An 18,318-nucleotide genomic window follows, 5' to 3' on the forward strand; every position below is an offset into this window, starting at 1 on the left:
CACACACCTCAATGGTGAGGCACAGTGGCTTATTCTTTTTTTGTCCCATTTGCTTCATAAATATGTCTAAAATGAGAGGAGACATTTTGCTCCAGATTTTGGGGCACAGTAGCTTAGTTGCCCATAGCAACCAATCAGAATTAACGTTTCATTTTTCAGAGATCCTTTGGAAAATGAAAGGATCACTCTGATTGGTTGCTATGGGCAACTAAGACAGTTTTCCTTTGCACTATTTTTGATAAATCTCCCCAAATAAACCATGATTATGGCAATGTGGGTCACTGAATGTACACAGATTATTTTAGTCACAGACTGATTCCCTATCACCTTAGCTCATTTGTATTAGGGCTCATGTGCACAGCTCAGTAAGGTGGCACACAGTGTCCTGATGTATAGGCCCATAGCAAGGTTAGGGTGCCATATTGCAGATACATACCACAGGGATCTGTAACTTAGCCATGTGCATTGGGCCCTTCTGCCGTTCTTACCAACTTCTTAGTTGGCAACAATCCCAGGAAAGAGGCGAAAGTGGGAGGAAGGGGCTGGTTGTGGGAGTTTCCTGGGAATTTCAGGGACAGACCTGGGGGCTTAAATGTTTCAAATTATGTATTTGTATATTCCAGGACGCTCCAGAAGAAAACTGAGACCTCCTGGGAGTACAGGCTGACCTCTTTTTTGAGAAACTACACTACTACTTCTCAGCTGCAAGTAATCAGCAGTAATCTTTTTTTAGGTAGAATGGTTCATCAAAACAAATGTGAAAACTATTTCCTTCCTTATTGACGAGCAAAGTACTGCTACTTGGCCCTCCTGTTTCCTGGAGGCGTCACGTGTGAGTTCTGCCATCCTCCAGCACTTGATACTGTCAGTGTTACTGGCAGGAGCACATACAGTATGTATAGGGTGTGGACCTGACGATACACGGCTGGAATACCCTGCAGTGAGTATATCTAAGAGTGCCTGGTCATTCTGACTGCTGACTACATATCCTGCACTAGCACATACGGCACAAGTGAAACCTGTATGCCGAGCCATACATTTATCTACAGTGTTACCGTACATGCAGTGTCTGTAGAAATAAAACTCATCTGTAACCCAAACGTGTCAAGAACAATCTTTGTGCTTTTTTGAGGAATGATTGATTCTTTCACTTGGGATACTGATATTAGAGGAATCACTTATGTTAACCCCTTAATGCTGTGGCTAGTTTTGGCCTTTATGACACAGCAATATTTTTTTGAATCTATTTTTATCACCACCATCCAAAAGCCATAACGTTTTAATTTGTTTCTCTCTTTCTAGGGGAATGAATAAATAACAACTGTGCAATGTTTTTATTGACCATTGCTTTTTATTCAGCTTTCTGGGGGGATAGGCAAAAACAGCAGTTGTGACAATAATAATTTGCAGGGTTTTTTGTTACATTATAAAACAGGAAAGGGGTTTTGTGTTTTTTTATTATAACTTTTATGTAACTTTATTTTACAATTATTGACATGCAATTTCTTGATCGTTTTTGTAATACGTGCAATACTTTTGTATAGCCTGCTGTCAACTTGCATCCTAATAATGGCAGATCTGGGGGGCCATTGAGAGGGCCCCTAGCTGCCAAAGCATCCATTGTGGTGCAAGGCAGGCAATGGGTTAACTGAAGGGTCCCCTAATAACTAAGATACTGCAGTCACTATTGACTGTGGCATCCAAGGGGGTTAAATGGATAGAACTACATGTAGACTTTTACATATTTTGCTATAGACTTTAAAGAAAAATCTGGCTGCAGTGTTTTTGACCATAAAAAACTAGTGAAAAATGCATTAAACTCTTTGTGTTAACCCAGCTTAAATATAATTTTGACAGTTGTGGGGACTTTGCTGTGGTTTTGACAAATTAAGTAAGTAGTTAGGCCTCAGCATTGTACTATTACGATCACTCTTGGTCGCCAACTCTATTACACAGCTGGCACCGCACTCACTTTGCCAGGGTCGCGCTACATCTGATCCTGACATTTTAACCCCTTAGATGCTGCACTGAACGGCTTCTCCTATTCCTTACATAGTGTAAATTCATTGCATTTTCCATCAGCCACCAGTAGGGGAAACTCAGTGCACAGAGATTGTACAATTTTTATTGTTTTCAATAGTAGCCAGATAGTGTGTTTACATAATTAAGAACTGATTGGTTCTGATTGGTACTGATTATATCACCTTTTATATTCTTTGCAATGTAGTGAGTTAGGAATAGTTACACATATAAAAACAAAACTATTGTGCTGAGAAGGCTTCATTCCTGAGTGATTATCTCAGACATATGTGCTGCACACTGGATATCCTTAAGAGGAGGGGCAGAAAGGTATAAACTTTTGTGCACAAGAACAAAGTGGAACTCACCCGAGAACATCATCCAAGTAGGATGTTGTAAGGTCTCTATCTCTCTCCATGGGATGTTGGCCATATTGTATTGTGTTGCAGGCCAGTGATTGTTATTTACTTTTACTACTTTGTATGTGATTTGTCTGTTTTACATTTTTATCACATTTAGTAAAAATATTTATTCACTTAGCCCGTGTAACCTTATTTATCGTCAAATCTTTTGAATTCACGTTGAAAGAAAGAGTTGTAAGGCTAGGTTCAAATATGTGGTGGAGGATCTGTTAGGATCCTCTATGACAGAATCCAGCAAAAATGCCTAAACACTGCAGCATTTTGCACTATTTTGACTGTCACCATAATGGAAACCAGATGGACCACATTATAGTGAACTGAGTCCCTCAGATCATCATTGGTGTCCCATCTATGTTGGATCTAGTGTGTCTTTTTCTCTCTCTCTGAGACCGGAACAGAAAAGGCTAAAGTCAACTGGAGATGTAAATCTAGCCTAAAATAAGTTTTCTTTTTGTAAATTAATTAACAGGGAGAGACGTGTCAATGTTTCCAAGCAGGGTGGGAAAAGGAGCACAATGGACTCATCTCCCTGTTCCTGGCTCATTTCTTTAAACTATGGGCCAGATTTATCATTAGCTCAAGTCAGAATAATAGAGTGAAAAAGTCGCAAAAAAATGCGCAAACGCTAAAACTGCGCACAAATTTGCGACTTTTTTCTGCTTTGCACTATGCTAGCCAGTTTTCTGAAAGTGGGTGTGTTTTCTTATGTAAATTAATCTCTAGACAGATTTACTATTGGGACTATTTAAAAAGTCGCAAAATGCGCAATTTCACTCCAGTGAGTACCATGCTTATCTAATGAGACTTTAGAACATGCGACTTTTTCGTAAAAACATGCGACTTTTTTAAAGCTGCTTACTGAAGAATAAACTGCTACCGTCAAACCACATTTATTACAGTCTTAAAGGGCCGATCATAAATCTGACTTGGCTAAAACTGACTTTAGCCATATGTGAAAGTGGAGTGAGCTGTCAGAGTAATGATAAATCTGGCCCTATGTCTTCTCTGAAATGCTGCTGTGCTTCAAAACAGAATATAACTCTCTATCATGTGAATTCATGCTGCCCATGGTTCAATGCCAGGGTTTTTTCTGAAAGTTCAGTATTGATGGCTTGTTCTCAGGATAGGTCATTAATATCTAATCGATGTGCATCTGACCACAGAGCACATCATCATACATTGTACAACAGATGTTGTACAACAAAGTCATTGAATGGGACTGAGCTACAAATAAACTATGGTGAGTGAGTGGCTTATTACGCTTTGGCCAAAATGTACACCAATGCCTCATCCAGCATAGAGGCAGGGCAGAATGCTGGTTGCAGAGTGCTATTGCATTTGTATTTTGCGTTTGTATATGTATTTCGCCATAGCGATGTGCACCTGCATACAGGGTTGTGCTGACTGAATCATCCACATTTTTTCTTTGTAGTATATATTGGAGGCGTGGCGATCTCCATGCAGTCATGCACACCTGACCAGTCAATCTGTCCTGGAGGCTGGTTTTAAAGTCAGTATAAAACTGAGTCTGCTTATATAGCACCTACCAGTAGCCATTTGGCTCCAGGAGAAGTATATAGTGGGCTCAGCATGCATGTTGGTACTTGCATCCCTGGATCCGATGAAAGCTGTAATGGCACCGGATGGGGTTAAAAGCAGAGTGTGCTTGGCGTGCATGCTGCACCTGCATTCCCTGGACTTTGTGTGGCTGTCATGGCCCATAAACAGGTAGGAACTAGTGTTAGGAACCACTCCATAGAGGCGACCTTGACGTGGTGAGTGGCTTATTACGCTTTGGCCAAAATGTACACCAATGCCTCATCCAGCATAGAGGCAGGGCAGAATGCTGGTTGCAGAGTGCTATTGCATTTGTATTTTGCGAAACTATGTAAGATGTGACTAATAAATGTGACATCACTGGCCTAGGAAGAGGCAGCAACGCTTTCTAGAGCACTGCACCCCCTTCAAAAAGCTGATCGTGGGTCGTCAGGAGTCATACCCTCATCTATCAGATACTTATGACCTATCCTGAGAACTGGCCACCAATATCGAACTCACAGAAAACCTGTGACTTAGGCCTCATGCACACGACCGTAGTTATGGTCCGCATCCGAGCCGCAGTTTTTGCGGCTCGGGTGCAGACCCATTCACTTCAATGGGGCCGCAAAAGATGCGGACAGCACTCCGTGTGCTGTCCGCATCCATTGCTCCGTTCGGAGGCCCGCAAAAAAATATAGCATGTCCTATTCTTGTCCGTTTTGCAGACAAAAATAGGCATGTCTACAATGGGCTGCCCGTTCCGTTCCGCAAATTGCGTAAGGCACCCGGGCAGCTTCCGTTTTTTGCGGATCCGCGGTTTGCGAACCTCAAAAATCGTGTGCATTAGGCCTTAGGCAAGGTCTACAGAGCTAGTCTATAAGAAAATCTGTGCAGATCTTGACACATATTTACAGCACAATCCACACCGTGTTGTGGATTTGAATTTGCAAAAATGATCCGCATGCTGGTAAATAGGTAGTCATAGCTGACTCTACACATTCCAAGTGGTTGGACCATAAAATAGACAATGTAGAACAAAGGTTTCCACGTATGTGTGTACGCCTCAGGCAACTATGACTTATCACTTTGTTTGAACAAACAAGATTGCTTTTTTAGTGAAGGAAAAAAATTCCTTCACAACTTCAATCAGGCAATCAGAATAACTTCCTGGATTAACGACCCTTCTCCAGAAATTGTAACCTGTAATATTATTACACTCCAGAAATACATCCAGGCCCCTCTTGAACTCTTTTAGTGAATTCACCATCACCACCTCCTCAGGCTGAGAGTTCCATAGTCTGAGGATGAGGATGTCCCCTCATCACAGTCCTGGGTATAAATAAATGATGGGAGAGATATTGGATGCAGTGACTATATTTACACAGAATTTGATGGAAACCAGATAATTAGTACTTCGGCTACAGATATATTACAGCCCACATTCATAGTATAATGAAGAAAGTTATTTCTGATGACTGGTATTATAAGAAAGCATGAAAACAAATGTATACCCTTAAAGGGGTTGTCTGATATAATAAAAAAATCACAACATGCCCCTGAATGGTCTAAAATAAAAATAATGGCAAGCTTACCACTTGCTCCCACACTGAACTCTGAATATCTGTGTGAACATACGCTTAAAGGGAACCTGTCACCAGTTTTATGGTGTTCTAACTAAGGGCAACATAAATAAGTGACTGATTCTCTTAGCAAAATGCTGGGTCACTTTCTTTAATTGACCCAGTCAATCTGCCAACATCTTGTATTGAAAAGCTCCAGCTGATAATGATGAGTCCTGAATATTCATGAGCTCCTGACTCTCCCCGCCCACCTGCTGCTGAATGACAGTTTTTTCCATATGAATCTGCAGCAGGTGGGCAGGGGAGTGGCTATAGCTCTGAATTAAATATACACTGGACTCAATGACATCACGCTGGACTCAAATTAGCTTAATCAAATTAGCATGCGGCATCTTTGTGTGTATATTATGTGGTAACCATCTGTCACACCAGTAAGTGAATACATCTCTGATACTTTTTAGTAGTTAATAATTGTATATAATTAGTTAGATTATAATCAAATATCCACATGACAGGTTCCCTTTAAGCAATTTAAGGCCTTAAAGGGAACCTGTCACCTGGATTTTAGATATTGAGCTGAGGATATGGGCTGCTAGATCGCTGTTAGCACATCCGCAATATCCATTCCCCATAGCTCTCTGTGCTTTTATTGTGTCAAAAAGGTTTTATATATATGCAAATGAGGCTACTAATGTTTCCGGAGCCCAGCCACGCCCACTGTGAAGGAGCGCAGCACCGCCCCGCATACTCCAAATCTACTCCTTGCTCCCTGACGTCACAAATCTAGAGCACCTTAATCTCGCAATGCGCAAGCTAGCGCATGCGCAGTGTCAGCATAGTGTTCTTTCCCTGTGCTGGTATCAGCCTCAGGGAACGAACTGTGCATGCGCTAGCTCGCGGATCGCGAATTGCGGTGCTCTAGCTTTGTGACATCAGGGAGTAAGGAGGAGATTCGGAGGATGTGGGGTGGTGCTGGGCTCCTTCACAGTGGGCGTGGCTGGGCTCAGAGTCAGAGAACGCTGGACTCATCTCACAAGCATGGAGGAGACAGGAATCATCTAAGGTTAATTTACATATCTATAAAATCGTTTTTTTGACACAATAAAAGCACACAGAGCTATGGGGACTGGGTATTGCGGATGTGCTAGTGGCAATCTAGCAGCCCATGTCCTCAGCTCTATACCCAAAATCCAGGTGACAGTTTCCTTTAAGTTAATGTTAGCGTTCATAATTGCCCAATCAGGAGGACACTAAACAACAATGGTGTGCATGTCAAGACTTAAAGGAGAAAGCCACTGTTCTCCAAAAATATAATTGCTACCCATCTCAAGTTTACGTTTTGAACCTTTAAAGTATAACTGTCGTATTTTTTTTTTTTTTGGAGTATTGGATTGTGGTGATTAATATCACTTTGGTGGCCCTATTTAAACTTTTCACTGTGTATTCAATTACCCCTTAATTCCACATTTTTGTTCCCTGTACTGCCTACTTTTACCTCTGCTTAAAATAAGGTTGCTAGGCATGGTCCGTCTATCTGTTGAAGGACGGAGGACGCAGAAGCAGGCTGCGTGCAAGGTCAGATTACTGACAGCCAGGGACTGTAGGTAAATGATTAAAGCCAGGTCCTCCCCAGCAGCTGATAACAGTGCCTGGGCTGTGTGCACTTCTCCCTGTCCCTGTGCTTGGCAGACACTCCCTCACTCAGCAGAGCTGGAGAAGTAGAGTTGAAGCAGCGCAGACCAGGGAAGGGAGATCTGCCATCTGCTCAGTGTATAAATGAAAGCAACATGTGGTAAGAGGACCCCTCTGTGCTGCAGGAGATTAACCCTTTAGGGGGGAGGGCTCTGGTTACTGACACTTTTGGGGGGCTATTGTTACTGGCTAGTGAGGGCAGGCGGGATTAGCCTCAGAGTGAGGGCAGTGGCGGCCATCTTAACTGAATAGTGAAATTGCAGTTTTATGCAGACTGGTTGCTAAGGGCTGAATCTTATTAAATATGGGGTAAGTCAGTCTAATAGTAACTGATTCTGGAATATCATGTTATTAGTAACTACATATATGAAAATTGAAATTAGGGTCTAAGTGTGACAGTTATCCTTTAAAGAAATGTGAGTTCTGTTGCATGTACAAACTGCAGACACTCGCTGTCTCAGTAAAATCAAATAAACTACTCTATGATAGACCTAGTAGAGATGTTCCCCCATATAATTAATGGAAATGTTCAGTACAAAAGGTGCTATTTGGGTGAACTTTCCCCTATTAATTGCTTTGTTATTTTCTGTGATGTTGCCATGGCCGCCTATTGCTAGAAGATGTGTTTCTAAATACTTCTCTTCCTGTTTATAAATAACCGCTGTATTGGAAACCACATTCCAATACTTGAGATTCCGTAAAGGCCTGGAAATTGTTCAACAGCGACACCTACAGCCTAGGAGAAGGAGACGCCCAGCAGAACAAGGGCAGTCTCCTCCTACTATAACCAAGTCCCCGAACATACCGGAGGACATAACGGGAGAACAGAGCAGCGCCCAGGGATAATAGTAAGTGCAGTGAGATCCCTGGGCGCTGCTGTATATGTCATGATACTTAGTTCACAATGTTTGAACCGATAAAAGGTCCTCTTTAATATAATTTTATCTATATAAGTTACAGTATTATAAAAAAGTACTGTATCCTTCAGGGTAATTTTTCAAGGAATTTTATCTAGCCAGTATTCATCTCTAGTGCCCAGAGTACAGATTATTATTACTATTATTATTTTTTTATATAGTCCATTTATTTATTTTCTTGGTAATATTAAGGGTACTGTACATGCACACAGTGCCTATTATGTGTGGATTTTTATGCCAAATACAGTTTCAGTGAAGTAGATAAGATTTTCAAAAACACAGTGCAGAAATTTTCCACTGAGACATTAACCTGTGGGACGGATTGTGAAATCCAAAGCATTTCCAGTTAGGGGTCATGCACACGAACGTTCATGTGCCGGCCGTGCCCATATTGCGGCCCGCAAAAAGCAATACACGGGCACTGGCCGTGTGAACACCATATTACAGATGCGGACCCATTCACTTGAATGGGCCCGCAATCCAAAAGATATGGAGCGGAGGCACAGAGAGGAAGGCCACTGAAGCAATACGGAGTGCTTCCATGGCATTTTAGTCCGTGCCTCCACAGTGCAAAAAAATAGAACTTGCTCTATGTTTTTGTGGTGAGGAAGGATCGCTGACCCATTCAAGTTGAATGGGTCTGCATCAGTCAGCGCAGGCCACGCGGACGGTGCCCGTGCATTGGGGAAAAAATCATTGAAGAAACACAATATGTCCCTGGGGATAACCAAACAAAAAAAATCACTGAATTGTAATAATTTCCCCTTAAAACTTTACTTTTATTTGATCTATAAAAAATCCCACATATAAATAATAATGAATGTCAAATTACAAAAAGATAATTCCACCTTGGGACTTGTTAAACATAGAAATACAAGTGTTGATGCATTGCCACCATGTGGCTACTCACGAAAGAGTTGACCACGGAATAGTTGATAATTGATCATAAGAAGTTGGACCAAAACGATATCAGTATCTCTCTTTGGTGGTGAGCCGATGAAAAACTCTGTTGCCTTAAATCAAGGAGAAAGATCCAATAATTCCCCTTTTAGGCAGTTGGGGATCTGAGCCTGTCCCTATCCATCTACGCTCACCCTGCCTAAAAGTGGAGTAATCGCCACGAAAGGGGCAGCCCTACTTATCGGTGGCTGTACCCTAATCTGTATTTCCCTTCCTAATTGATTCCCAAACAGAAAACAACTGCCTAAATGTCCTAGATGTATTATTGGAAAGTTTGAGCAGGAAGGCAAACAATCAGATCATATGGAAAATAAGTACTTCTCCAAAAATGTGAGTAATGAAAGGAAAAAGTCCCAGATGATACGAGATAATAAACACTTTGTCCTGGCGCGTTTCCCCAGTGGCAGGGGCGTTGCTATGGTCTCAAAAGATCCGGGGCCCAAGACCCAATTCTCGAAGTCAACCAATCGCCCCCTTCCCCAACCCCTCCCTCTGCAAACACTAGCACTGAAGACATTTTACTGTACTTGCTATACAGCTATACAGCAGCACGTACCATTCACATCCAGTGCCTTCCAGGTGACGTCTCCTCTGATGTAGATCTTCTCTGTCATCATCTTCTCCATTAGGTCCGGACAACTTCTTTCAGCCGCGCCCCGTCTCTGCAGAGTGTGAAACACAGACATCTTAGCTTCCTCACTTTATCTACCCCAAATACTATCCTGAAGAAAAATGAGTGCTCCCATAGTAATAGTACTCCTCATAGTCCCACCAATAGTAATTCCCTTCTAGAATGCCCTCATTAGTAATACTGCCCCCTACAGTGCCCCCAACAGTGATAGTGCTCCCCAAGAGTGCCTCCATTAGTAGAAGAGCCCTCCGGTATTAATAATGTCCTTACAGAGCCCCTAGTAGAAATAAGCCCCCCCCCCCTATTGTTATCCCAGCGGTAATAAAGCTCTCTACAGACCCCTCAGTTGTAATAAGGCCCCCCATAATGCTCTTAATAGAAATAATGTGGATCTATAAGTCCCTCCTTTAGAGCCCCCAGTAGTAATAAGAACACTTAATGTCCCCTGGATTTAAAATGTCCCCACAGTGCCCCCAGTATTTATAATACCCCCTACTGTTATAATGCTCACCCTGAAGTGCCCCAGTATTTATATCGCCCCCTACTGCTATAATGCCCATACAGTGCCCCCAGTATTTTTATTGCCCCCTACTGTTATAATGCTCCGTTTACTGTCCTCAGAAATTATAATTCCTCAGCCCCTCCACCATACAGTCCCATGTAAATAATATTATTTCCCTCCTCCGCCATAAAGTCTTATGTAAATACCATCACACCATCTCTCCAGCCCCCTCCAATAAACAGTCCCATGTAAATAACATCCCTTTCTATCTACAGCCCCCTCCAAAATACAGTCCCACGTAAATGACATCACCCCCTCCCCAGCCACCTTCAACATACAGTCCCATGTAAACAACATCACCCCTCAATATTCAGCCCCATGTAAATAACATCACTCCACCCCACTGTCCCACGTAAATAACTTCAGCCCTAACATACAGTCCCAGTTAAATAACTACAACTCCCAACATTGCTCTGCCTTTCACACTGAGTAATCTACCCCTTCATATACCTCTCCTCATGTAGCAGACCTCACCACAGCTTCTTCCCAGGACTTCTCTTCACTGCTGAGCCGTCCTCTCCTGCATTGGTCACATGATGGTGACATCATCACAGGTCCTTTCAAGCTACTGCATTTAGAACTGATCACATGGACTGTGATGTCATCACAGGTCCTTCAGCTCTTGCAAGGCATTAGATTCAATTGTATTGCCATCCTGAGGATGGCAATACAGTTGAATCTATCTGGCAGGCAGTACATTCGGGGCCTGGGACAAAACATCAGGGGCCCAGGCCCCGAATGTTTTAATCTACCAATGCCCCTGCCCAGTGGTATAAAATAGGTTCATCAGGGGACCAATTCATGTATGCACAATGGAATTATCTTTTGTAATTTGACATTTATTATTATTTATAAGTGGGATTTTTAATAGATCAAATAAAAGTAAAAGTTTTAAGGGGAAATTATTACCGCACATTGGTGACCGCAATTTGCAGTCCCCAATGCACGACACGGACGGCCATTTGTGTGCATGAGCCCTTATGCAGGTTTTCAGTTTCAATTTCACCCTTTGCAATGCAAAAGGTGAGATCTGAGGCAAATCCACATCATAAACTGTAAGAAAATCGGAAGTAACAATGAGGATTTTGGTGCAAAAATGAGTGAAAACCACCCGAACATCAGTGCAGAAAATCCACATAAGCTACACTGCTGTGTGCATATATCCTAAGGTCTCTTTCACACATGTGAGTTTTCCATCTACATGGGATGCGTGTAGTAAACACATAGAATTCAAGCTGAATCCTGATCCATTCTTTTCAATGGATCTGTACACATGAGCAGTGTTTTTCATGCATCATCTTTGCTTTCAGGAATAATTGCAGCATGTTCTATATTGTGTGTTTGCAAGTAAGTGCTCAGTTTTCTATCCCTTTCTATCTGTAGCCAGTTTAGCATCTACTGTCCATCCAGAGAAGATTTTAGACAATATTGGAGGACTAGCATATGAGTTTATATGAAAACATATGGGGGAAGGCCATATAAGACCTTATAATGCTATAATTTAGTAGTCACTATACTGTATATAATTTAGTAGTGCATTATGGCCATAACTGGGTCCGGAAGTATAATAACCTAACTCAATGTTTTCTTCATTTACAGACAGAAACCCAATGTGATCAGCATGACCGACTTTATTAATCTGTTGCATGAGATATGCAGTCAGCTGGAATCTAGCAACATTAGCGAGCTGACGTTCTTGTGCAAGGACCTTATCCCACTAAAATTTTGTAATGGAAAACAAGACACTGATCTCTTTATCATTTTATATGAAAGGTGCTATATAGATGAGAACAATACAAGTCTTATTGAGGAGCTGCTATTCTATTTAAAGCGATATGACCTACTTCAAAAACATTTTAACGTGTCAACTAACACAATGGTTGAAAGGCTGAAGAACCCAGCAATGGCAAAAATTTCCCCTTACAGGTGAGACATACAAAGATCATCTTAAGTGTTAATTCTCTAGTTCTTTAGAATGACAGCAGACATCCACAACATTCACCAATAAATGACTATTTACAACAATATCTAACATGAAATAGAACAATCTAGTATTATGGAATGGTATGCGGGGTGACGGAGAGAAACAAGAGAATGTGCTGTGTGCAAAATGAACAAAGTAGGAGCACAAATTAAATACAATCAAGGAGAGAAATAAATAAAACACAATGAAATTGTCTGTGGACAGGTAATATAGTGACATTTTGTTACCACCCCAGACCATTTCTAACTGTTCGTATGGCTCTAGCTCTGTTATAGCCCTTTTCAAATATACCTTTATGTCCAGAACAATGTCCTGCTCTTTCCCCTCCATCTCTCTCCACTTTCTAGCTGCGGCAATGTCCTCATGTTTCCGCTTTAAGGCCCCTTTCACCCGGGCGAGTATTCCGCGCGGATGCGATGCGCGAGTTGAACGCATTGCATCCGCACTGAATCCTGACCCATTCATTTCTATGGGGCTGTTCACATGAGCGGTGATTTTCACGCATCACTTGTGCGTTGCGTGACAATCGCAGCATGCTCCTCTTTGTGCGTTTTTCACGTAACGCAGGCCCCATAGAAATGAATGGGGTTGCTAGGAGACGATCGGGATGGGGACCCGATCATTATTATTTTCCCTTATAACATGGTTATAAGGGAAAATAATAGCATTCTGAATACAGAATGCATAGTACAATAGCGCTGGAGGGGTTAAAAAATAAAATACAAATTATATTCACCTTAATCCACTTGCTCGCGCAGCCCGGCTTCTCTTCTGTGTTCTTTTTTGCTTTGTGCAGGAACAGGACCTGTGGTGACGTCACTCCGGTCATCACATGGTCCGTCACATGATCTTTTACCATGGTGATGGATCATGTGATGATCGGAGTGACATCACCACAGGTCATGTTCCTGCACAGAGCAAAAAAGAAAACAGAAGAGAAGCCGAGCTGCGCGAGCAAGTGGATTAAGGTGAGTTTAATTATTTGAAAAAAAAAAAATTATCCCCTCCAGCGCTATTTGACTATGCATTCTGTATTCAGAATGCTATTATTTTCCCTTATAACCATGTTATAAGGGAAAATAATAAAATCTACAGAACACGATCCCAAACCCGAACTTCTGTGAAGAAGTTCGGATTTGGGTACCAAACATGCCGATTTTTCTCACGCGAGTGCAAAACGCATTACAATGTTTTGCACTCGCGCGGAAAAATCGTGCATGTTCCAGCAACGCACCCGCACCTTTTCCCGCAACGCCCGTGTTAAAGAGGCCTAAGGCTTCTTTCACACTGGCGTTAGGCTGGTCCGGCAGGCTGCTCCGGCAGGGAAACAGCCTGCCGGATCCGTACTAACGTTTGTAGTGATATGTCACAAATGTTGAGATGGGAAAACCCCTTTAACAGCCTCCGGACCGCCTAACGCAGGATTGCGTTCCGGAGGCGGTCGATTCATTCCTCTTCGACGCGCCAAGACGCGAGATTTCCTGTGAACGCGCGCACACAGGAGCGTGCGTTCACAGGAACGGCAGGTAAACTAGCTGATCTACAGCCTGCCAGTGGCGATCATTCGCTGACAGGCTGTAGATGCGATTTTTTTAACCCCTGAAAAGTATATTAGACGCTGTTTTGTTAACAGCGTCTAATATACCTGCTACCTGGTCCTCTGGTGGTCCCTTTTGCTTGGATCGACCTCCAGAGGACACAGGCAGCTCTGTAAAGTAGCACCAAACACCACTACACTACACCCCCCCTGTCACTTATTAACCCCTTATTAACCCTTGATCACCCCATATTAGACTCCCTGATCACCCCCCTGTCATTGATCACCATCACCCCCCTGTAAGGCTCCATTCAAACGTCCGTATGTGTTTTGCGGATCCGCGGATCCACGGATCAGATCCGCAAAACACATACGGACGTCTGAATGGAGCCTTACAGGGGGGTGATCACCCCATATAGACTCCCTGATCACCCCCCTGTCATTGATCACCCCCCTGTAAGGCTCCATTCAGACGTCCGTATGTGTTTTGCGGATCCACGGACACCGCGGATCCACAAAACACGGACACCGGCAATGTGCTTTCCGCATTTTGCGGATCCGCACATTGCCAAAACTATATAGAAAATGCCTTTTCTTGTCCGCAATTGCGGACAAGAATAGAACATGTTCTATAGGCTCTACAAAAAACGCAATGTTCGCCCGATCAGGCCTGATCTTGTGCGCACACTTGCGTTCAGTCCGCCCCACCCCAGTGACAGAATTTTTTTTTTTTCTGATCACTGCAAAAACACCATAAAATCGCTGCGGCGCTATAAAAAGATCACTTTTGAGGGGCATGGCGAGTTCATAGAAGATTTTTTTTGTCACAAGTTAGCGGAAATTGATTTTTTTATTTATTTCTTCTTACAAAGTCTCATATTCCACTAACTTGTGACAAAAAATAAAATCTCACATGAACTCACCATACCCCTCACGGAATCCAAATGCGTAAAGATTTTTAGACATTTATATTCCAGACTTCTTCTCACGCTTTAGGGCCCCTAAAATGCCAGGGCAGTATAAATACCCCACATGTGACCCCATTTTGGAAAGAAGACACCCCAAGGTATTTAGTGAGGGGCATGGCGAGTTCATGTAAAATTTAATTTTTTGTCACAAGTTAGTGGAATATGAGACTTTGTATGAGAAAAAAAAATAAAAAATTCTGCTAACTTGTGCCAAAAAAAAATATTCTAGGGAACTCGCCATGCCCCTCACGGAATACCTTGGGGTGTATTCTTTCCAAAATGTGGTCACTTGTGGGGTATTTATACTGCCCTGACATTTTAGGGGACCTAAAGCGTGAGAAGTAGTTTGGAATCCAAATGCGTAAAAAATGCCCTGTGAAATCGTAAAGATTTTCATTGGAATTTGGGCCCCTTTGCGCACCTAGGCTGAAAAAAAGTGTCACACATGTGGTATCGCCGTACTCAGGAGAAGTAGGGCAATGTGTTTTGGGGTGTATTTTTGCATATACCCATACTGTGTGTGAGAAATATCTCTGTAAATGACAACTTTTTAAATTTCTTTATACAAAGTTGTCAATTTACAGAGATATCCCACTCACCCAGCATGGGTATATGTAAAAATACACCCCAAAACACATTGCCCTACTTCTCCTGAGTACGGCGATACCACATGTGTGACACTTTTTTTGCAGCCTAGGTGCGTAAAGGGGCCCAAATTCCAAAGAGTACCTTTAGGCTTTACAGGGTTGCTCACAATTTAGCCCCGCCCAAAATGCCAGAACAGTAAACACACCCCACAAATGACCCCATTTCGGAAAGTAGACACCCCAAGGTATTCGCTGAGGGGCATATTGAGTCCATGAAAGATTGAACTTTTTGTCACAAGTTAGTGGAAAGGGAGACTTTGTAAGAAAAAAAAAAAAAAAAACAATTTCCGCTAACTTGTGCCAAAAAAAAAAAAATTCTAGGAACTCACCATGCCCCTCACGGAATACCTTGGGGTGTCTTCTTTCCAAAATGGGGTCATTTGTGGGGTATTTATACTGCCCTGGCATTTTAGGGGACCTAAAGCATGAGAAGTAATTTGGAATCCAAATGCGTAAAAAATGCCCTGTGAAATCCTAAATGTGCTCTTTAGAATTTGGGCCCCTTTGCGCACCTAGGCTGCAAAAAAGTGTCACACATGTGGTATTGCCGTACTCAGGAGAAGTTGGGCAATGTGTTTTGGGGTGTCTTTTTACATATACCCATGCTGGGTGAGAGAAATATCTCTCTATAATGACAACTTTGTATAAAAAAAATGGGAAAAGTTGACTTTTAGAGAGATATTTCTCTCACCCAGCATGGGTATATGTAAAAATACACCCCAAAACACATTGCCCTACTTCTTCTGAGTACGGCGATACCACATGTGTGACACTTTTTTGCAGCCTAGGTGCGCAAAGGGGCCCAAATTCCAAAGAGTATCTTTACGATTTCACAGGCCTTTTTTTTCTACGCATTTGGATTCCAGACTTCTTCTCACGCTTTAGGGCCCCTAGAATGCCAGGGCAGTATAAATACCCCACATGTGACCCCATTTCGGAAAGAAGACACCCCCAGGTATTCCGTGAGGGGTATGGTGAGTTCATGTGAGATTTAATTTTTTGTCACAAGTTAGTGGAATATGAGACTTTGTAAGAAAAAAAAAAAATAATTCCGCTAACTTGTGCCAAAAAAAAAAAAATTCTAGGAACTCACCATGCCCCTCACGGAATACCTTGGGGTGTCTTCTTTCCAAAATGGGGTCACTTGTGGGGTATTTATACTGCCCTGGCATTTTAGGGGACCTAAAGCGTGAGAAGTAATTTGGAATCCAAATGCGTAAAAAATGCCCTGTGAAATCCTAAATGTGCTCTTTAGAATTTGGGCCCCTTTGCGCACCTAGGCTGCAAAAAAGTGTCACACATGTGGTATTGCCGTACTCAGGAGAAGTTGGGCAATGTGTTTTAGGGTGTCTTTTTACATATACCCATGCTGGGTGAGAGAAATATCTCTCTATAATGACAACTTTGTATAAAAAAATGGGAAAAGTTGACTTTTAGAGAGATATTTCTCTCACCCAGCATGGGTATATGTAAAAATACACCCCAAAACACATTGCCCTACTTCTTCTGAGTACGGCGATACCACATGTGTGACACTTTTTTGCAGCCTAGGTGCGTGAAGGGGCCCAAATTCCAAAGAGTATCTTTACGATTTCACAGGGCATTTTCTACGCATTTGGATTCCAGACTTCTTCTCACGCTTTAGGGCCCCTAAAATGCCAGAGCAGTATAAATACCCCACAAGTGACCCCATTTTGGAAAGAAGACACCCCCAGGTATTCCGTGAGGGGTATGGTGAGTTCATGTAAAAAAAAAAAAAATTGTCACAAGTTAGTGGAATATGAGACTGTGTAAGAAAAAAAAACAAAAAACATCATTTTCCGCTAACTTGTGCCAAAAAAAAAAAAATTCTAGGAACTCACCATGCCCCTCACGGAATACCTTGGGGTGTCTTCTTTCCAAAATGGGTTCACTTGTGGGGTATTTATACTGCCCTGGCATTCTAGGGGACCTAAAGCGTGAGAAGTAATTTGGAATCCAAATGCGTAAAAAATGCCCTGTGAAATCCTAAATGTGCTCTTTAGAATTTGGGCCCCTTTGCGCACCTAGGCTCCAAAAAAGTGTCACACATGTGGTATTGCCGTACTCAGGAGAAGTTGGGCAATGTGTTTTGGGGTGTCTTTTTACATATACCCATGCTGGGTGAGAGAAATATCTCTCTAAAATGACAACTTTGTATAAAAAAATGGGAAAAGTTGACTTTTAGAGAGATATTTCTCTCACCCAGCATGGGTATATGTAAAAATACACCCCAAAACACATTGCCCTACTTCTTCTGAGTACGGCGATACCACATGTGTGACACTTTTTTGAAGCCTAGGTGCCCAAAGGGGCCCAAATTCTAAAGAGCACCTTTAGGATTTCACAGGGCATTTTTTAGGCATTTGGATTCCAGACTTCTTCTCACGCTTTAGGTCCCCTAAAATGCCAGGGTAGTATAAATACCCCACAAGTGACCCCATTTTGGAAAGAAGACACCCCAAGGTATTTCGTGATGGGCATAGTGAGTTCATGGAAGTTTTTATTTTTTGTCACAAGTTAGTGGAATATGAGACTTTGTAAGAAAAAATAAAATAAAAAATAAAATCCGCTAACTTGTGACAAAAAATAAAAACTTCTATGAACTCACTATGCCCATCAGCGAATACCTTAGGGTGTCTACTTTCCGAAATGGGGTCATTTGTGGGGTGTTTTTACTGTCTGGGCATTGTAGAACCTCAGGAAACATGACAGGTGCTCAGAAAGTCAGAGCTGCTTCAAAATGCGGAAATTCACATTTTTGTACCATAGTTTGTAAAAGCTATAACTTTTGCGCAAACCAATAAATATACACTTATTGCATTTTTTTTTTTATCAAAGA

General features: G+C 42.2%; 1 protein-coding gene across 1 annotated transcript in view; it reads left to right on the forward strand.

Moving 5' to 3' along the window:
• The first annotated feature begins 852 nt into the window (after positions 1-852).
• LOC121008066 (caspase-8-like) overlaps positions 853-18,318 on the forward strand; it is a 72,216-nt gene continuing 54,750 nt past the window's right edge. Inside the window, exons 1-2 of the mRNA XM_040440356.1 lie at positions 853-940; positions 11,922-12,248. Coding sequence (XP_040296290.1) covers positions 11,944-12,248 — 305 coding nt within the window. The 5' untranslated portion in view covers positions 853-940; positions 11,922-11,943. The remainder of the gene's footprint in view (positions 941-11,921; positions 12,249-18,318) is intronic.

This window comes from Bufo bufo, chromosome 7 (genome assembly GCF_905171765.1).
Source record: "Bufo bufo chromosome 7, aBufBuf1.1, whole genome shotgun sequence".
Classification (NCBI taxonomy): Eukaryota; Metazoa; Chordata; class Amphibia; order Anura; family Bufonidae; genus Bufo; species Bufo bufo.